This window comes from Salmo trutta, chromosome 18, assembly GCF_901001165.1.
Source record: "Salmo trutta chromosome 18, fSalTru1.1, whole genome shotgun sequence".
NCBI lineage: Eukaryota > Metazoa > Chordata > Actinopteri > Salmoniformes > Salmonidae > Salmo > Salmo trutta.
In genome coordinates this window covers 25,608,283-25,630,680 of record NC_042974.1, presented here as the reverse complement: position 1 = coordinate 25,630,680, position 22,398 = coordinate 25,608,283, and the positions used below count along the sequence as shown (strand labels likewise).

The window sequence follows — 22,398 nt, the reverse complement described above, 5'->3', positions numbered from 1 at the left end:
GAGAGAACCTCCCCAAATACAGGTGTGCCAAGCTTGTAGCGTCATACCCAAGAAGACTCGAGGCTGTAATCATTGCCAAAGGTGCTTCAACAAAGCGCTGAGTCAAGGGTCTGAATACTTATGTAAATGTGATCTGTTTTTTTGTTTTAATACATTTGCAAAAACTTCTAAAAACCTGTTTTTCTTTGTCATTATGGGGTATTGTGTGTAGATTGATGAGGGGATTTATATTTTTTTAATACATTTTAGAATAAGGCTGTAACCTAACAAAATGTGGAAAAGTGAAGGGGTCTGAATACTTTCTGAAGGCTTGCATTTAGGCTTGCCAATACTTATTGACTCTAGTCGTTTCAGCTTTTCATTTTTTATTAATTTGTAAAATTTGTAAAATTTCAAAAAACATAATTACACTTTGACATTATGGGGTATTGTGTCTAGGTCAGTGACAATTGAATCCATCCAGGCTGTAACACAACAACACGTGGAAAAAGTGAATACTTTCTGAAGGCACTGTAAAGTGTTTTAGATGTCACGTAGGCTAATTATTCAGTCTGGACTGGCCGGGTGATGAGCAGAACTGCCCTGAGCCCTTCATCAGCTGATGTCATCCTGAGAGGCTTTGCGGCAGGCTGGCCCATTCTTTAATCTGTCTTCTTTTACCAGCCTTGTCCTGACCGAGCTACATTATAGATCACTTCACATCCGCTCGGATTAGGCCAGTGCTTTTTATACCTCTCCTTGGGGTCCGCCAGCCATTCCATGTATTTGATCTATTCAAGCTAGCGCACATGATTAAACTTGTCAACTAATTATCAAGCCCTTGACTGGTGAATCAGGTGAACTAGATCAGGGCTACAAAATAGTGAAATGTCTGGTGGTCCCCGAGGAGAGATTTGAAAACCCCTGGATTAGGCCATTCATCTCCCATAAACCAGCCCGGCGCAGGTGTCACACACGGGCTAATGAGTGGAAGGACAGGGGGAGTGAGTGGTGGAGGGTGATGGAAGTAGTAGAGACAGGGATTGGAAGAAAATAGTGACGGTGGGTGATCTATCATCAACATAAAATACGGACCTGCATGTGGCTTTTGATCATGTGTGAGCAAAGTAGGCCTATATGAAACAGAAAGACTTTGATACGTTTTAGTCATAACTCTATTGTGGGGTGTGAAAGGGTTAATACATTGTGCTTGCAGAGAGGGGACTGGGATTCTTCTTCTTGAAACAGAAATCAATGTAGAACACAGAGCCATTGATTACAGCAGCCTATGTTGCCAAACAGACTAGATATCTCTCCGCTTCCCCCGTTACTCAAACACGGGATGGCTGCTAGGCAACCAGGCCACATCACATCAGGCGGAGAAAGAGGAGAGAGAGTAGAGAGAGGGAGGGGTAGGGAGTGAGAGATAGAGAGAGACACAGCAATGGCGAGGGAGAGCAGAGAGAAAGGAGAGAGAGGATACAGAGAGAGAAAGAGGATAGAGGAGAGAGGGGGTAGTGAGAGAGCAGAAAGAGAGGGGGTTGTGAGTTTCATGGCAGAAACTGCGCTGGCAGTATTACATAAGATAGCAGCTCGAGTCCCACTGCCCATATTAATGTGGTTAGGCACTGGGAAGTGATGAAGATTAGTCACAAGTGACAAGACAGATGAAGATGCACAATCCCAGTGATTTAAGTCATTGTTTATGAGGACAAAGATGGACAAATGAATTTAAAACACACACACACACAATGAATCATAATATTAATAATACAGAAATATACAATACAAACAACCAGTGATTTGAACATAATGGATTATGTCAGTTACATACACAGGCTGAAGGGTCTGAGTCAATGAGAAGAACATGGAATGATACTATAGGAATGATCCCTGAGAGTGGATGTATACGGTCTGTATAACAGTGTAGTGGGTGTATACGGTCAGTATGACAGTGTAGTGGATGTATACGGTCTGTATGACAGTGTTGTAGTGGATGTATACGGTCTGTATGACAGTGTAGTGGGTGTATACGGTCTGTATAACAGTGTAGTGGGTGTATACGGTCTGTATAACAGTGTAGTGGGTGTATACGGTCTGTATGACAGTGTAGTGGGTGTATACGGTCTGTATGACAGTGTAGTGGATGTATACGGTCTGTATGACAGTGTAGTGGGTGTATACGGTCTGTATAACAGTGTAGTGGATGTATACGCTCTGTATGACAGTGTAGTGGGTGTATACGGTCTGTATGACAGTGTAGTGGGTGTATACGGTCTGTATGACAGTGTAGTGGGTGTATACGGTCTGTATGACAGTGTAGTGGGTGTATACGGTCTGTATAACAGTGTAGTGGATGTATACGGTCTGTATGACAGTGTAGTGGGTGTATACGGTCTGTATAACAGTGTAGTGGGTGTATACGGTCAGTATAACAGTGTAGTGGGTGTATACGGTCTATATGACAGTGTAGTGGGTGTATACGGTCAGTATAACAGTGTAGTGGGTGTATACGGTCTGTATAACAGTGTAGTGGGTGTATACGGTCTGTATGACAGTGTAGTGGGTGTATACGGTCTGTATGACAGTGTAGTGGGTGTATACGGTCTGTATAACAGTGTAGTGGATGTATACGGTCTGTATAACAGTGTCACCATACACTTGACTTGCCTATGAATGCATGTGAGCGATTATTATGAGTGCATAGACATAGATAAAGATGAGGAGAGTAGATAAAAGGGAGATGGGGAAGGGAGGAGAGAGGGGGAGAGAGAGAGAGCGAGAGAGAGAGAGAGCAAAACGAGTGAAAAAGGGCAAAAGAAGATATATTGCACCAATTTGCACGTGTAAATGATCATACGCATGTGTATGTGAGTGTGTAATACAGTAGTACCCTCTGTCTGCTCCTCACAGCTCGCGGGGTATGATGGTGAAGGGCCTGATGGGGCAGGAGGACTCCAGCTCCAGGGCTGTGAGGAAGCAGTCTGGAGCCTGGCTGCTGCCCTGTGACTGCAGGGCCTCCCCCAGGCCGCTCCACGCCTCGTGGGACGTGCTCTGGGCCTGCACCGCATCCCGCAGCACCTTCTCCCCCAGACCCACACGCCCACACCGCACCAACAACTGGCCCTGAGGAGGGGAAGGCAGGAAACAGGAGGAGGTGAAGTGATGAAAGGTGAGTTTGAATGGGGGATAAGTAATTGAGAGATTACAGAGAGAGACAGATTTACAGATGTAAGATCTTAATTTGATCACTCTTTTGTTGCAGGAAATGCAAACTTGTGGTGTAGTCAAGATTTAAAAAGGTTTGTAAAATGTGTAATTTCCACTTTAAAAATGTCAGACTTGATTTGCTCTTATGAAAAATGTATCAACTCCTACTAAAAATGTCCATTAGTTATAATCCACATAATAATAATTCACATTTCCTGTTGCTGCAGGATTATTTTCCTGCAGTAGCAAACTGGTTTAAATTAAGATCCTACATCTGTAACTTTGGATCAAGCTTTGGCCATATCTAAACCATAGCTGTGTTCGAATACCATACTAACATACTGTATACTACATACTTAATGAGTATATACTACATACTATTAGTTCATTTTAGTACTGTAAATGGAACAGTATCCTTTCAGTTGAGCGTACTAGCACTTCGCCGGTCTACCGGATGTTGATGCTGTTGCTATGCAACCTCTTGCTAGTTAGTTAGCGTAACAAATTACTAGTTAGACATTTTAGGACTTCGGGTGTGTTCTTAAATTCAATCTGGAGTGCCAGAGTGCACTGGTAAATTCCGAGTGTTGTCAGATTTTCAGTTTGTAAATTCAGAACGTTTCGCTCTCAGAGCGCTCTGGCCGAAGAGTAGGGTTGATTTAACCTGTTGGGGCTAGGGGGCAGTATTTGCAGGGCCGGATAAAAAACGTACCCGATTTAAACTGGTTACTACTCTTGCCTAGAAACGAGAATATGCATATAATTAGTAGATTTGGATAGAAAACACTCTAACGTTTCTAAAACTGTTTGAATGGTGTCTGTGAGTATAACAGAACTCATATGGCAGGCCAAAACCTGAGAAGATTCCATACAGGAAGTGCCCTGTCTGACAATTTGTTCTCCTTCTGTGGCATCTCTATCAAAAATACAGCATCTCTGCTGTAAATTGACATTTTCTAAGGCTTCCATTGGCTCTCAGAAGGCGCCAAAAAGTGGAATGACGTCTCTGAAAAACAGCAGGAGTTTTTGTGAGTGGTCAGGCAGGGAACAATGACACTGGAGATGCGCATCCACGAGACGACTCCATGTTTTTCTTTCAGTCTTTGAATGAATACAACGCCGCCCGGTTGGAATATTATCACTATTTTACGAGAAAAATCACATAAAAATTGATTTTAAACAGCGTTTGACATGCTTCGAAGTACGGTAATGGAATATTTTGCATTTTTTTGTCACGAAATGCGCTCGCGCGTCACCCTTCGGATTGTGACCTGAACGCACGAACAAAACGGAGCCATTTCAATATAACTATGGATTATTTGGAACCAAAACAACATTTGTTGTTGAAGTAGAAGTCCTGGGAGTGAGTGCATTCTGACGAAGAACAGCAAAGGTAATCCAATTTTTCTTATAGTAAATCGGAGTTTGGTGAGGGCCAAACTTGGTGGGTGTCAAATTAGCTAGCCGTGATGGCCGGGCTATCTACTCAGAATATTGCAAAATGTGCTTTCGCCGAAAAGCTATTTTAAAATCTGACACCGCGATTGCATAAAGGAGTTCTGTATCTATAATTCTTAAAATAATTGTTATGTATTTTGTGAACGTTAATCGTGAGTAATTTAGTAAATTCACCGGAAGTTTGCGGTGGGTATGCTAGTTCTGAACATCACATGCTAATGTAAAAAGCTGGTTTTTGATATAAATATGAACTTGATTGAGCAAAACATGCATGTATTGTATAACATAATGTCCTAGGAGTGTCATCTGATGAAGATCATCAAAGGTTAGTGCTGCATTTAGCTGTGGTCTTGGCTTTTATATGCTTGCTTTGAAAATGGCTGTGTGATTATTTTTGGCAGGGTACTCTCCTGACATAATCTAATGTTTTGCTTTCGCTGTAAAGCCTTTTTGAAATCGGACAATGTGGTTAGATTAACGAGAGTCTTGTCTTTAAAATGGTGTAAAATAGTCATATGTTTGAGAAATTGAAGTTATTGCATTTATGAGGTATTTGTATTTCGCGCCACGCGATTCCACTGGCTGTTGACTAGGTGGGACGCGTTCTGACCTTACAACGGCAGTCAAGCACTCAAGCTAACGTTGGTTAGCTTGCTAGTTACTTACAGACACAAATGAGAGTGACCACTCTGACCATTTTACTCGCCCTAGCAGAGCTGGTTATGCAGTTTTCATCTTATCCACAAAAACTGTTTTAATTACGCTTTTCTTGCCGACGTTAACTGACACCGGCCATATTCAACCTATGTTGAGCGCTCGTAAATTCATTATTCTGCGCTCTGCCTCTAGTACACTCCGACGAGAGTGCTCTGAAATCGGAGTAGATAGCCAGAGCGAATTTACGAAAGCACCCGAATATCATTGAGAACGCACAACGACTTTACCATTTAGCTAAGCTAAGAATGACGGGAATAATCAAGTCAATAAACGCTGGGTAGTTAGTTAGCCTATAGTTAATATAGTGGTACATACTGCTGTAACGATATGCTATGTGATTCGTAAGGACATCGTAGCACAACAAATTATCAGCCACAGTAACGTGTAAGGTAACTTATTTGAAAAGTAATTACTTTATTACATTGCTCAACATTTTGTTAACATTTGTCATAATTAGTTAAAGCAATTAATTTGTATTCGCTGTCGTTGGACTTCAGCTGCATATTTTCCACCATTTTCTTCAAATTTGAAAACGATGTGAAGCCACGCCCATTTCCCGAAGAACTGCATTATGGGCCCTAAAGTACGGAAATAGTGTCCGGAAATTTTGGCATACTAACTATATCCATACTATGACTAATAAGCATACTATATACTCAATTCACGTCGCAAATAGTACGGTTAGTGTGGGAGGTATGAGTATTCGAACACAGCTCATGAGAACCCTCTGACACTAGACAGCGTCAGAGGGGCACTATGGGACATTTGGGTCTTAATGGGACACACAAAAACAGGGGAGGGGAAGCCATGTCCAGCTGCCTAAAAGGATCAGATGTTGCTAGTTAAAGCTCCTGTTTGTCCCAACTCTTCATTTGCACTGGCGTGTCGGGTGATTGCAGCCAGAGGCATTTCCAGAAAGGATGGGGTGTGCGTGTGATGAGGATGACTACTCCCTATGTGTGTCTTTGTGTCGGTGTGTGTGTTTGTGGCTGTGTGAGAGGGCAGTAGTGGTCAGCCCAGCGTGACATGTCTCTTTAGAACTTCTCTCTGTGTGTCTCCGGAGCCCAGCAGCATAACAGGGTATCACGCAACCGACCAACGGCATGAACACACACACACACACACACACACACACACACACACACACACACACACACACACACACACACACACACACACACACACACACACACACACAGCCTCCAGTGCAGGGCTTGCCTGAGGTCAAACAGACGAGTCTTGTTATGCAGGCTCTGCTCACAAGCCCCAGATTAATTGGGCTGAAACTCAGAGAGCTGTCTAGGGGCTCTGACGCAACCTCCAATGAGGATGCTCTGCTCCCTCTGTCTCTCAAGTTCCTCTTTGCTGTAACTCCATACTCTCTCACTCCTTTTCCTACAGTTGTTACTGTATTCTCTCAATGCTACTGACCAGAACTGGAGAAAAGAAAGAAGGAGATCTTAGGTGGGGTGCAGAGACACAGTGGAAGATGCAGTATAATCACACGGTGGGTGTGTTGCCATTGTTAAGGCACTGGCGTTCTCATCTCACACTGCCAGCGGGTCTTTGATCAAATCGTTGCCATTCCACTACCCTACTGTCACCAGGACTTACACTCTGGGACTTATGGGAAATAACCACCTAAGAGTCGGTTCTCAAGTTTCAATTCTTCCATTCTTTGAAGTTTCTGGCGCACGCACGCACACACAGTGAGGCAGTGAGGGTTCACCACTGTATTTCCTCTCCTCGGGGTTTACATGATGCTGCTAAGTCTAATCCTCTTAGGTCAATGGTTCAATGAAATAAACACCCTATACTGAGCCGTAAACAAGGCAGAGGAAAACAAACCCTGTGTTTAGAGAGAGGAGGGGAGAGAGCAGTAGAGAGAGAGGGAAACAGAGAAAGATTGAGAAAGAGGAGAGAGGAAGAGACAGCAGTAGAGAAATTGAGGGACAACTAGACAGAGCGAGAGAGTAAAAGACAGGCAGAGAGGGCCCTGTGCCAGTAGTATGTATATGAGGCTCATCCCCTTGGTGCCCTGATGGCCCGGGCCGTGACCCAGCGTGGCGCCCCACACCTGAACCCACTAATCCTATCAGAGATGTGGCGGCGATGTAATCCCTGCCTGCCTGGTTGAGCTGGCGGAGCTGGGCTGAGAGTGAGCTACGATTACTTGGGCCCTGGCCTTGCAATGCCCTATTCCCAAAAAGCCATATCGCTGGAAGCCTTAGTTATCGCTAGTAGCCCTTTGGTAGCTCTGTCTCTGTCACCGCTCTTTATCTCCCCCTCCCTGTCTCTCCGCCTGCCCGCTTGACCCTAGTCTTGCCAGATTCAGGGCGCTCCGGAAAAGGACTAACCTGCTCGTGACCTGACCTGACTCATACACCCAGGGGAGCCAACCGATATGAGACACCTTATGTCAACACTACACAAGCTGAACCAGCTAATCCAATCACTAAAGTATACGCCCATTCAGCTAACGAGAGAAAGAGGGAGAGAGATGGGGGAGGGGAGAGAGAAGCGAAAGAATGAAAGAAAACGAAACAAAGAAAGAGAACGAGAGGGAGGGAGAACGCAGAGAGAGAGAGAGAGAGAGAGAGAGGGAAAAAGACAGACGGAGAAAAAGAGGTGAACACATGCACCACATAGGCGAACAGGCACAAGCCAGCTCCCCTCCTCCTATCTTTCTCTCTAGCTGGTCATCAGAGGTATTGCTCAATAGAATATATTTCCCTGGTTGCTAGGCAATCCCATAAAGAGCCCGAGAAGGAGCGAAGTGTTATAAATAATGTATTTGCATTATCAAATGAGCTGCCAGCCACCCCCATCCAGAGAGAAGAGAGACCGAGAGAAAGAGAGAGTGGGGGGTGGGGGGGCATTGGATCACTGAAAACCCAATTCATTCTATGAGATGAAGTGATTGTCCTTGACCGTATATCTGTATGCGTCAGTGTGTGTGTCTGCATCCTTCTGTGAAAATATATGTGTGTCTGTGTGAGTAGAAGAAAGGAGAAAGAGACAGAGATGAAGAGAGCAGCTGGTTCAGTGAGAAGAGGCCTGCGTGTAGCTAACTGACACACAGATAAGCAGCCAGCAGAACAGAGGAGAGAGGAGCAGAGGTGCTGGGATGTGGAGGACGTTGAGAGTTGTGGTGAGAATCATTTAAACAGCAGAGTCAGGAAGAAGGCAGGGCAGGGAAGATCAGCTCCACTGGCTTCCCAACCCAGGCATCACTACCCATCCTAAAATACACCCAACCAATTGGCCCTGGGGATGAGTCACACTACCTACAGTGGCTTTCATAATGTATCACACACATACAGTTGAATTCGGAAGTTTACATACACTTATGTTGGCGTCATTAAAACTTCAACCAATCCACACATTTCTTGTTAACAAACTATAGTTTTGGCAAGTCGGTTAGGACATCTACTTTGTGCATGACACAAGTAATTTTTCCAACAATTGTTTATAGACAGATTATTTCACTTATAATTCACTGTATCACAATTCCAGTGGGTCAGAAGTTTACATACACTAAGTTGACTGTGCCTTTAAACAGCTTGGAAAATTCCAGAAAATTATGTCATGGCTTTAGAAGCTCCTGTTAGGCTAATTGGCATAATTTGAGTCAATTGGAGGTGTACCTGTGGATGTATTTCAAGGCCTACCTTCAAACTCAGTGCCTCTTTGCTTGACATCATGGGAAAATCAAAAGAAATCAGCCAAGACCTCAGAAAATAAATTGTAGACCTTCACAAGTCTGGTTCATCCTTGGGAGCAATTTCCAAACACCTGAAGGTACCACGTTCATCTGTACAAACAATAGTACGCAAGTATAAACACCATGGGACCACGCAGCCGTCATACCACTCAGGAAGGAGATGCGTTTTGTCTCCTAGAGATGAATGTACTTTGGTGCGAAAAGTCCAAATCAAGTCCATAACAACAGCAAAGGACCTTGTGAAGATGCTGGAGGAAACAGGTACAAAAGTATCGATATCCACAGTAAAACGAGTCCTATATTGACATAACCTGAAAGGCCGCTCAGCAAGGAAGAAGCCACTACTCCAAAACCGCCATAAAAAAGCCAGACTACGGTTTGCAACTGCACATGGGGACAAAGACATGGGGACAAAGATGTCCTCTGGTCTGATGAAACAAAAATAGAACTGTTTGGCCATAATGACCATTGTTATGTTTTAGGAAAAAGGGGGAGGCTTGCAAGCCGAAGAACACCATCCCAACCATGAAGCACGGGGGTGGCAGCATCATGTTGTGGAGGTGCTTTGCTGCAGGATGGACTGGTGCACTTCACAAAATAGATGGCATGATGAGGAAGGAAAATTATGTGGATATATTGAAGTAACATCTCAAGACACCAGTCAGGAAGTAAAGCTTGGTCGCAAACGGGTTTTCCAAATGGACAATGACCCCAAGCATACTTCCAAAGTTGTGGCAAAATGGCTTAAGGACAACAAAGTCAAGGTATTAGAGTGGCCATCACAAAGCCCTGACCTCCATCCTATAGAAAATGTGTCGGCAGAACTGAAAAAGCATATGCGAGCAAGGAGGCCTACAAACCTGACTCAGTTACACCAGCTCTGTCAGGAGGAATGGGCCAAAATTCACCCAACTTATTGTGGGAAGCTTGTGGAAGGCTCCCTGAAACATTTGACCCAAATTAAACAATTTAAAGGCAATGCTACCAAATACTAATTGAGTGTATGTAAACTTTTGACCCACTGGGAATGTGATGAAAGAAATAAAAGCTGAAATAAATCATTCTCTCTAATATTATTCTGACATTTCATATTCTTAAAATAAAGTGGTGATCCTAACTGACCTAAGACAAGGAATTTTTACTTGGATTAAATGTCAGGAATTGTGAAAAACTGTGTTTAAATGTATTTGGCTAAGGTGTATGTAAACTTCTGACTTCAACTGTACATACTTTACACATCAGTCAGTCACACACACTTTACACATCAGTCACACCCACACACACACAGACACATACTTTACACGTCAGTCACACACCCACACCAACACCTCATGTTCCTGTGGCTGGTGGTGTGAGAACAGAGTATAGGACTGACAAACAGTATAAAGACCTAGTGAATCTAATACTACTGTATAGGCCGAGTGAATCTAATAATACTGTAAAGGCAGAGTGAATCTAATAATACTGTAAAGGCAGAGTGAATCTAATAATACTGTAAAGGCAGAGTGAATCTAATAATACTGTAAAGGCAGAGTGAATCTAATAATACTGTAAAGGCAGAGTGAATCTAATAATACTGTAAAGGCAGAGTGAATCTAATAATACTGTAAAGGCAGAGTGAATCTAATAATACTGTAATGAACCTAAAAATAGCATTGTCTGGTTAAGCCTCTCCCTTGGTGTAACCCGCTGGTTATGTTGAATATAGACTACATCATCACCGTATAACACTGTTTTGTTGGGGAGTTGGGGGAGGATATTTTGGGGTAACGCCCAGAAAGATGGAGGGAACGAGCTGTTGCTAGGCAGCGAGCGGAAGAGCGAGCAAGTCTGGAGAACATCCGTTAAACGGTGTTGAGCTAGCTGCATTTCTAATTACCGTAGCTCGTTAAACCAAGTTATTATTAGCTTGCTTGTAAACAAAGCTCATAAAACGAGAACAGGACCATGTCAAAATGGCCGCCAAGGTTAAGGGATAGGATGAACACCAAAACATTTACATTACATTTACGTCATTTAGCAGACGCTCTTATCCAGCAAACTAGTACAGGCAGAGAGACAGGCAGAGACAGCGAATTGAATGGGCATTGTGGGGAACCTACCGCACCCACACACATTTAAAAAGGTCCCATCCTAACTGGAGATACTGTCTCTCAGAGGAGAAACTGCAGTAGTGGTTCTGAATTGTAATACTTGGATTGGAGCGATCAGGATTGGCCATACTCCACATAACATGCTGTTCTGTACACATACGCACAGAAACACACATGCAGGCGCACACTCGCACACAGTGACACGCACTCACAGTGATACAGACACACATCTGTCATAGGAGACAGTGGGCCAGTGCCAGCTGGCTGTGTTTCAGCTCCTCACCCCAGGGATTGGTACTCCCACTGGCCAAATATGGAAGCCACGAGCAACCCCCCCCCACACACACACACACACACACACACACACACACACACACACACACACACCACTCCAGGAGATGAGGGGGGAGAGGGAGATCTGGGACTCTTTATGATTGGACCATTTATTACAGAGTGCTGTGGCTCACAGGAAATATTTTCAAGATGGTTATCTGTCATTACTGAGGATAATAGGCCTGTTGATGTGCCCCAGGTCTTTGTGTGTGTGACTCTTACCAGGACTGTGTGTGTGCATGTATGTGTCTCACCAAAACTGTGTTACCCGTATGTGTGTCTCTCTCTCTCTCTTACCAGGTGCAGCAGTATGCGGTGTCCGTTGGGGTGGATGGCCAGGGCTTCATCGTACAAACCCTTGGCCTCGTCCTGGTTCCCTTTGAACTCGGCCAGACGGCCCCTTAGCAGCAGCACGGAGTGGGAGTTGGGGAAGAGCACAGCTGCCTCCTGCACACAGAACTGGGCCTCCTTCACACGCCCCTCTGCCATGAACAACTCTCCTATGGGAGAGAGATGGCGGGAGGCGAGAGAGAGAGAGAGAGGGGGGGGGGAGAGAGCTTGAGCATCGGTTGAGACAGCTGACAACAGTATGTGCTGATAGAGCCAGGCTAAAACGTCACATCACCAACTGCACGGCCACCATCGTTCGACATCAATGATTCTTGTTTCATTTCTCTTTGTTTTACCAGGTATGTTGATTCAGGACTCATTCTCATTCACAAGGTTGACTTGGGGAATATGTCGCAACAGAGGAAATGACACATACTGTACCAACATGACATTGGACACATACCCACATAATGGACTGAAAGAAGATTCAGTCATAGGCACAGAGATACAGACGCATATTTACCCTGACAGACACACAAACAAGACCAGAATGCAGTGCCTGGGAAGTAATGAGGCTCATGCCTAAATAAGGGCATTGCATGCTGCTGCTGTGGCTCAAGACAAACCCCAGACTGCCCTCAGCACAGACACACCCGCAAGCACCACACTGGCCAATTACAGGCTGGATAGTGGGCCGGATAGTGGGCCGTCCACAGGCCCCTCCCTCAGGCCACCACTGACCAATGGAGGGCAGGACATTGGGATAGAGCTGTCTCTGGGGGAGAGTGGACACCAGAGTGACTGACAGCTTAACCATTAGAAACTCTTGAGGGGAGGCTTGCCTAAAACACATTCACTTAGCCTGCGCGTGTGTGTGTGTGTGTGTGTGTGTGTGTGTGTGTGTGTGTGTGTGTGTGTGTGTGTGTGTGTGTGTGTGTGTGTGTGTGTGTGTGTGTGTGTGTGTGTGTGTTTGCCAACACCATATATGCCTTTATGCGGTAGCCAAGTAAAGTGTGTGTGAATGTTTGTTTATCTGTTTTTCAAAGTGGTCACAGATGGGAGCTATTTGTGCACGCTATTATGCCCTCAAATAACGCTACTCAGAAAAAATATAAAACCACTATTCCGGATCCCATTTTCTATAAACAATTGTTCATATTCCTCACCTGGGCTTGACATCATAATGGAGAACACGAATAATATTAACAAATTCACCTACAATAGTCCCTTCTCTGTGCCTACATGTGAGTGTGTGTGAGATCATGCATAGTGTGTGTGTGTGTGTGTGTGTGTGTGTGTGTGTGTGTGTGTGTGTGTGGAGCCAGGTCATGCTGGGTGGTTGTGTCCTGCCCTGAGGAGAGGAGAAGTGCTGTGTGTGTTCGTGCTGCCTGCCTATTGGGCCGATCAAGATGTGAGATTTGAGGCAGGAAATGATGACCCACATGACAGAGGAATGTGACTGGAAAGGGAGGAGAGAGACTGACTGCCCAGCCACACATCCCTGCCTGTCTGGGAGAGGGGAACACACCCCGGGTCACACACAGGTACATTCACTACACTGGCTCGGTCTGTGCTGGGGGGGAGATATAACAGATGCCTGTAACGACTGACTGAGGTACAGTATATGTGTATCTACTGTACATGTGATGTAAAGTTCAGTGGGTTTTGCAGTGAAATTACTACTCTCAAGGATCAAATAGAAGACAAATGCCAAATAGCCAAAACTACCTTTGCTTAAAATCCAACACAGGGACCTCGACCCTAACTCATCCATCGGTACAGTGATGGCCTTTCTCTCTGCTCAGTTCACAATTATAGGGTAGCATGTACACCCCTGCCCTCTAGCTCCAGTGGAATGAACTCTCCCTCCCTTCCTATAGCTGGCAGCAGTAGTGTACACTCCGGTGGTAGAGTCTACACTCCCTCCTGTAGCTAACCTCAGTGGGTAAGAAGCTTGTCTAGCTGACTCCAGTGTACACTAGATAGTTATGTACACTCCCTCCCTCCTGTACCTGCTTGCAGCCAGATGCGCTCCAGGGTGTTCCAGATGTAGGTGGGGCCCTGTTTGTGGGCGGAGCTGACGGCTGACACCTCTGACATGGCCTGCTCCAGGCGAGATAGAGCAATGGACGGACCGCTCTGAGAACCTGACCCAGGGACAGTTCATAGTCAGCACACATACAGCATTATACACTATCACACACACAGAGCGTGATCTAGGAACAGTTGATACTTAGTCAGTACACATACACACAGAGCCTAGGCCCCTATCCACAAAGCATCTCAGTCTACACTTGACACTTACATGCGACTTCTGCTGTCAGAATATATCGGATATCTCCTCAGTCTGGACGCAATCAGGCTACTGAAAGCGCATACAGTGGTCAACGTCATCAGCCCGCCTCCCACAAGTCTCCAGAAAACGTGTATCTTGGGACCGAGGAACCTAGTGTGTGAGGAACGTGTTTGCCGACCTCATAAACGCAGGCTAGCTAGCTAGAAAGGAAGAAAAAAGCAGAGGAAGTCACAAAATAAAAAGTCGAGTCAGAGTCTGAAGAGTGAGGACAAAGAGAAGATGGCGGAAGTGGATGCTGAGTTTGAATCAAGCAGCGAGTCTAGCAAAGTTGGTGAAGACGAATGTTTTGAATGGACAACAGTAGTAGCGAAAACTGGAACAAAAAGAAAATGGCCTAAAATTGGAGTGGAGGATACGTGTATGAACGATAATTAATCGCTTGTTGTTGGGATGCGTTTGTTTTTTAGTAAGGATGCAAAAGTGGGAAACCCGTTTGAGGTGTTGAAAATGGTGAAGTATGCGCTGGGAAAAGTGGAGTCTGTCAGAGTGACCAGGAGCCTCAAAAGAATCCAAACAACAGAAGTTTTGTGTTTTGAACTTTGGAGTAGAGCACCCGTCAAAGGAGTCATCTCAGGGGTGACGACAGACGTTCAGGTTGAATACCTGAAGAGAATTCCTGGTGTGGATGGGGCCTGGCATCTGACCCGCTGGGTGAATGGAGAAAAATAAGAAAGTCTGTCTGTCCTGTTGTTTTCTTATAAAAGAGCAAATACCTACGCATGTGAAGCTTTGTTTTGTAAGATATGCTGTAAGAGCTTTCGTCCGCAAGCCATTGCAGTGTAAGAATTGTAAAGGATTTGGCTACATTTCAAGTGTGTGTGGACAGACAGAGTATAATTGAAGAACAGTGTGTAGAAGGACGATGGTGCTGTAATTGTGCTGGGATCATGACCCCAACTTCCTGGAGTGCCCTTTAAGGGTGAAGGAGATTGAAGTGGCAAAAGTTAGAGCGGTCAATCAAATCTCCTACACGGAGACGATTAAGGTTGTTGTGTGTATTATCATAATATTTTTTGCCTATTCCACCGTTTGTAGAACGCATACCGGCATTTGAATATAGTGTGGGAAAAGGGAATCCAGACACACTGTGGACACATTTAAATGTAGGACGGAATTCCATCAACATAACTCTATGATCAGAATACTAAAGCTGCATGAACTGTCAAGTCTAGACAAGACCTCAAAAAAAGATCTTAGGAGTCCTGTTAAAACCTGTTTTAAGACAAAAACAACTCCCCGCTCAGAGTAGATTTGAGGATGATGTTAAGACACTGCCTACACAAACTCTGAGCCAAGAGTAAAATCAACTCATAAAACTTTATCTCGGCTGGTTATCATGACAGTTTGAGGTACTGCAAAGGAAATATAGTAATTACCGTCATTGACGTTGTTGCAAATGGGGAATAACCAATCACGATGAGACATCGCCAGCTGTGAACTCAATTGCATGTTTCAAAAAACCACCGTGAATGTGACTGTACATCAAATATTTCAAAGGTAAAATGTTTGATATAATTTTTGCCTGAAACTATTACTTGCCACTCATAAGTAATATGTTGGCATCCATATATAAATATATAGCGGGCCAGCCACCACCGGCCTGAGGAGAGACACTTGGACCGAGGGGTTAATACGGTAATCGGGGGGAAGCTGTAACCTATAACAAACCTCGTTCACTCTCCTCAGGACTTTAAATGGCCCCACAAACCGCGGACCCAGCTTCTGACAGGGCAGGCGGAGGGGCAGGTTTTGCGTCGAGAGCCAGACCCGGTCCCCCGGTGCAAACACCGGGGCCTCACTGCAGTGACGGTCTGCGTTCTCTTTTTGGCGCAGAAACGGCCCGCTGAAGGTGAACACGGGCAGCTTCCCATGTGTCCTCCGCGCGCCTGAACCTGTCGTCCACCGCAGGAGCCTCGGTCTGACTCTGATGCCAAGGTGCCAGAACCGGCTGGTACCCCAGTACGCACTGGAAGGGAGAGAGGTTAGTGGAGGAGTGGCGAAGCGAGTTCTGTGCCATCTCAGCCCAGGGCACGAACGCCGCCCACTCCCCCGGCCGGTCCTGGAAATAGGACCACAGAAACCTGCCCACATCCTGGTTCACTCTCTCCACCTGCCCATTACTCTCGGGGTGAAACCCTGAAATAAGGCTGATCGAGACCCCCAGACGTTCCATGAATGCCTTCCAGACCCTAGACGTGAACTGGGGACCTCGATCAGACACTATACCCCCAGGCATCCCGTAGTGCCGGAAGACGTGCGTAAACAAGGCCTCCGCAGTCTGTAGGGCCGTAGGGAGACCGGGCAGAGGGAGGAGACGACAGGACTTAGAGAACCGATCCACACGACCAGGATCGCGGTGTTAACCTGCGAGGGGGGAAGATCGGTAAGAAAATCCACCGACAGGTGCGACCAAGGCCGTTGGGGAACGGGTAAGGGGTGTAGCTTCCCTCTGGGCAGGTGCCTAGGAGCCTTCCACTGGGCGCACACCGAGCAGGAGGAAACATAAACCCTCACGTCCTTAGCCAAGGTAGGCCACCAGTACCTCCCGCTCAAACAGCGCACTGTCCGACCGATCCCAGGATGACCAGAGGAGGGTGACGAGTGGACCCAATAGATCAACCGGTCACGAACAGCAGACGGGACGTACAGACGCCCAGTGGGACACTGAACGGGAGCGGGCTCTGCACGTAATGCCTGCTCAATGTCCGCGTCCAGCTCCCACACTACCGGCGCCATGTAATGATGGAATTGAAACCAGGTGTGTGGGAAGACAAGACAAAACAAATGGAAAATGAAAGGTGGATCGGTGATGGCTAGAAGACTGGTGACGTCGACCGCCGAACGCCGCCCGAACAAGTAGAGGGACCGACTTCGGCGGAAGTTGTTACAATATAACGGTAATATTGTCAAAATTACGCTTTTAACAACCATCAGAATTGGTTAAAAATAAAAATAAAATAAAAAATTATGCATGCCAACATATTAGGCAATAATTAAGAGTAGGTAAAGTGATCGTGTCAGGCAAAAATGATATCAAATATTTTACCACTGCAACATTTTATGTACAGTCACTGTGGTTGTCTGAAACGTGACAGAGTTCACAGCTGGAGATGCGTCGTTGCGATTGGTTATTCCCCATAATTTGCAACAATGTCAACGTTAATGTGTGTCATCACTATCTTTCCTTAAAACAGTCTGAGGTACCGCAAAGGAAAGATGGTGATGACACTCATTGCCTTTGTTGTAATGATGGGGAATAACCTATCGCCAGCTGTCACTTCGATAGTACGCTTCATACAACCACAGTGACTGTAGCCTACATCAAATGTTGCAATGATAAAACGTTTTGATATCATTTTCGCATGACGCGGTCACTTTGCCTACTCTTAATTATTGCCTAATATCAAAGACTGTACAAAACACTGTGCTAATATGTTGGCATGCATAACCGTTTTTTTTTACCAATTCTGATAGTCGTTGAAAGCCGAATTTTGACAACATTGCCATTATATCAAAACACTCGTCACACCCCCATTCAACATATCGAAATCGCATTGGCACAGTATTCATCAATCAAGTCACTTGACAATGACGTTGCATACAAAGTTGTATACAACGTTTGAAAGGCCTATAATTTTCATTGAACACAATCAAAGTTAACATAAACCCAAGATGCTTTCAATTGCCCAATTTATTGTCATGCCCAATGCGGGCATCTTTTTTTAAACAACGTGATGTTGCGCTCTCATCCTTCTAGACCTATCTGCTGCCTTTGATACTGTGAACCATCAGCTCCTCCTCTCCACCCTCTCCGAGTTGGGCATCTCCGGCGCGACTCACTCTTGGATTGCGTCCTACCTGACAGGTCGCTCCTACCAGGTGGCATGGCGAGAATCCGTCTCCGCACCACGTGCTCTCACCACTGGTGTCCCCCAGGGCTCAGTTCTAGGCCCTCTCCTATTCTCGCTATACACCAAGTCACTTGGCTCTGTCATATCCTCACATGGTCTCTCCTATCATTGCTACGCAGACGACACACAATTAATCTTCTCCTTTCCCCCTTCTGATAACCAGGTGGCGAATCGCATCTCTGCATGTCTGGCAGACATATCAGTGTGGATGACGGATCACCACCTCAAGCTGAACCTCGGCAAGACGGAGCTGCTCTTCCTTCCGGGGAAGGACTGCCCGTTCCATGATCTCACCATCACGGTTGACAACTCCATTGTGTCCTCCTCGCAGAGTGCTAAGAGCCTTGGCGTGACCCTGGACAACACCCTGTCGTTCTCTGCTAACATCAAGGCGGTGACCTGATCCTGTAGGTTCACGCTCTACAACATTCGCAGAGTACGACCCTGCCTCACACAGGAAGCGGCGCAGGTCCTAATCCAGGCACTTGTCATCTCCCGTCTTGATTACTGCAACTCGCTGTTGGTGGGGCTCCCTGCCTGTGCCATCAAACCCCTACAACTCATCCAGAACGCCGCAGCCCGTCTGGTGTTCAACCTTCCCAAGTTCTCTCACGTCACCCCGCTCCTCCGCACACTCCACTGGCTTCCAGTTGAAGCTCGCATCTGCTACAAGACCATGGTGTTTGCCTACGGAGCTGTGAGGGGAACGGCACCTCCGTACCTTCAGGCTCTGATCAGTCCCTACACCCAAAGAAGGGCACTGCGTTCATCCACCTCTGGCCTGCTCGCCTCCCTACCTCTGCGGAAGCACAGTTCCCGCTCAGCCCAGTCAAAATTGTTCGCTGCTCTGGCACCCCAATGGTGGAACAAGCTCCCTCGCAACGCCAGGACAGCGGAGTCAATCACCACCTTCCGGAGACACCTGAAACCCCACCTCTTTAAGGAATACCTGGGATAGGATTAAGTAATCCCTCTAACCCCCCCCCCCAAAAAAAACATATAGATGTACTATTGTAAAGTGGTTGTTCCACTGGATATCATAAGGTGAATGCATCAATTTGTAAGTCGCTCTGGATAAGAGCGTCTGCTAAATGACGTAAATGTAAATGTAATACATTGAAATCATGTTGGTAATTACATAGTCGATAGAAGACCGTGTTTATTTATTATCCTAGTGGTTATAAGTATTTAGGCATGTCATGTGAAATAGCCCTTGTGAAATAACTGTCAATAGTGCAAGATATAAGGCTTATGGTTGAATGTAGATTATTGGGTGTATTATTGGGTGTAGATTATTTATGGTTTGATCACAGCAAAAGGCATAGGAACCCCTGCTGGTAACTCTTAACTGGCTAGGACATTGCATGTGGTGTCCAGAAAATCTGTCGACTATAGTGGACTCATGACTAAAGAGGCTTCATGCATAGCTTTTATTTTTACCCATAAGAGTAGGAGTAAAATGTCTCTATTCTCAGCACTTACAATTTTCTACTCGGAGACGCTTTGTGGATATGGCCCCAGGTTTTAACAAAATTCTTAGGTTCTTTTTCTGAGACGCTTTGTGGATACAGACCCTGGTCCTGGAACAGTTCATTCTGAATCAATACACATACACGAAAACCCCTCATTTACAAACAGCAGATCATATTTTGTAAAGATACACTATCCAAATACTGGTCTCTCTTGCTAAATAGATTTGTGTATTATCTCAATGAGACAAACCTGTCTAAACAAAGGTTACATGGACATCAATACACCCAAGAGGCTGTGGACAGTACAAACCAGTCTCACTGTCCTGGAAATCTGGCAGGGTGAGGTGGAGGCCGCTGGGTTTGCGGTTGAGTGGAAGTGGCTCTGGTGGGTTGATACTGCTGCTGTCATCCCCCTCACTGCAACGCCACATGGCAGCTAATCAATAAACAGCAGAATCCTTCCCAGCTCCCACTCAGCAGCAGCCATTATAGCCACGCACCCAGTGCAGTAGACAAACACACTCACAAGCACACAACCACACATGAAACACAAACACATTATAGACACAAGAGACAGACACCCCCATCTAACGCACTCATTAACCACATAAACAGAGAGACAGAGAGGCAGGTGGACTTATAGACACAGACAGACACACTCATACACACACCTGGTACGTGTGAAGTCATAGCGGTTCTGCCACAGCTGCAGCATGTCTTGGCAGGTCTGGAGTGCTACGCCCGGCCCATACAGAACCTCCTCCAGCTTCACCTTAGTGAACAGCAGACTGAGTGACAAGGAGCACAGACAGCAACACATCAACACAGCATGCATCAATTAGTACACCATTAGCACTTTACACATCGATACACACATTGGTGTGCTGTACCATGTACTCGACACATCAGGAAAAACACACACACAACCCCCCCCCCCCCCCCACACACACACACAACATTGGCTCAATGTTGACACAACATTGCTGCGTTTGCTAGGTCAGCACATACTGTTGGCACGTCAACCAGGACCTGATGCTGCCATCATATAGGATAAGCATGTTTATCACTGTATGTTCACAGAGCTTTGGTGTTCTGTTTTTCAACAGATGGGAACTGTGTGAGTCTGGAGGGTTACAATATGCTACAGTGGGAGGCTGAGCTGGGAAAGGAAGAGAGAGGTACAGTATGTGAAGGGAAAAGACAGAAAGAGGGAGAGAGAAAGAGTCAGCCCTTACTCATCCGTGAGAGAGAGAGAGAGAGAGAGAAAGAGGGACTTAAAGCCCCAAAGCGGATGCCTGTGTCTGCCTGCTGTCTGTCTGTCTCTTCCTGTCTCCCTGCTCACCCAACTGTAGCCTCTTCAAATTATTCCTCTCTCTGCTCACCTCTTACTAACAGAGAGCTTGGGTTGGGCACTATCCAGATTTTCATACCGTCATACCGTTTCTGTACCATACCAGGGTATACGGTATCACCGGAAGTGCACACAGGGGGCGCTATTGTTTGACTCGCAAATCAAGTTAGGCTACAGGGGTCTTGATTCAGGAAGGGATTGAATGTCTCTGCTGTAACCACGAAGCTTGATCTTGACATCTAGCCACTTAGCTAGCAAGTTAGCAAACCAAATGCATCGCTGGAGTCCTGAGCTGGAAATCATTTATTTGACACAGCTTAGATTTCTTATAGTTATACTTAACTCATAGTTCGTTTTAAGCAATGGCGTAGCACGCACCCCCGCAGCACCCGCGAGGCGGGGTTGCCCCCAACCCAAAATTATACCGTCAGTATTTCTAAATATCCCGGTATACGGGATATATCGCCCAAGCCTAAAGATAGCACTGGTGATCAATAGCACAGCCAGACGGCCGGCGGCAGGGGAAAAACTCCTGGTGAAATGTGGCTCGTTACCGGTTAACGGGTGGGTGAAAGGGCTGGGGTGATGGAGGGAGGGATGGGGGATGGAGGGGCGAGAGGAGGGGAGAGAGATATGCACGAAGTGTCATCTGACATGAGGATGAAAACTGTTGCTGACAGACGTGGTGTTACGGATACACCTGTCAGCTGGGCCAGTGGGGGCTGAGGGTTTCCTATTAGCTACCGTGCAGAGCAGCGTTTAGTAGAGGAGTGGTGTGCCGTGTGTTAGTGGGCTTCCTACTGTGTGTGTGTGTGTATGCAAGCAGGCACACACACACACTCATCTTGTGACATGCCGCAAGATGAATGCAGAATCAAAGCCTGGGATTAATCATTTTCTTTAGAACAAACTGCGAGAGTACACTCTCTCTCTCTCTGTCTCTCTCGCCTCCCTTCCCCTCTCCCTTTCCACAGCCTCCTCAGCTCTTTCGCTTTGTGCTAAAAACGCATTTCAATTGGAAATGCACGCCTGTTTACTAGCTGATAACAATTTCAAACAGACAGAGATAAAAATTTGGGAAAAAGAGAGAGATAAAAAGACAGTAGCGTTTCCAAGTAGCGTTTACTTATAAAGCCACGCCGACCATTTAAGAATGCAACAGGCTATTAATGCATTTTAAGGTAAAAGCTCAATAAAAACATCCCAAATATAAGGACAATGTCTACACATTTCAACTGTTTCATCCAAATGCTGTCTGCTATTAAGATATTTACTGTAGCGTCATATGGCTCGAAGAGATGTTTGTCTTTAGGGGGGGGGTCTCCTATGCTATCTATGGAGGTGGCGTACGAGACGTGAGACATGAATTGAGATTTGCGTCTTTACACTACAGTAACGCGTGTATACACACGGGTATTTTTTTGATAACTTGTAATTTTATCATAGAGGAAATGCTTTCTATTT

General features: G+C 45.8%; 1 protein-coding gene across 1 annotated transcript in view; it reads right to left on the bottom strand.

The window, feature by feature from the left end:
- Positions 1-1,665: 1,665 nt before the first annotated feature.
- The window catches only part of LOC115153073 (tetratricopeptide repeat protein 7A), a 40,453-nt gene continuing 19,720 nt past the window's right edge, over positions 1,666-22,398 (bottom strand). Inside the window, exons 17-21 of the mRNA XM_029698121.1 lie at positions 20,255-20,371; positions 19,894-20,000; positions 13,857-13,991; positions 11,812-12,014; positions 1,666-3,105 (exon numbers count right to left, since the gene is read on the bottom strand). Of these exons, the coding sequence (XP_029553981.1) occupies positions 2,887-3,105; positions 11,812-12,014; positions 13,857-13,991; positions 19,894-20,000; positions 20,255-20,371 (781 nt within the window). The 3' untranslated portion in view covers positions 1,666-2,886. The remainder of the gene's footprint in view (positions 3,106-11,811; positions 12,015-13,856; positions 13,992-19,893; positions 20,001-20,254; positions 20,372-22,398) is intronic.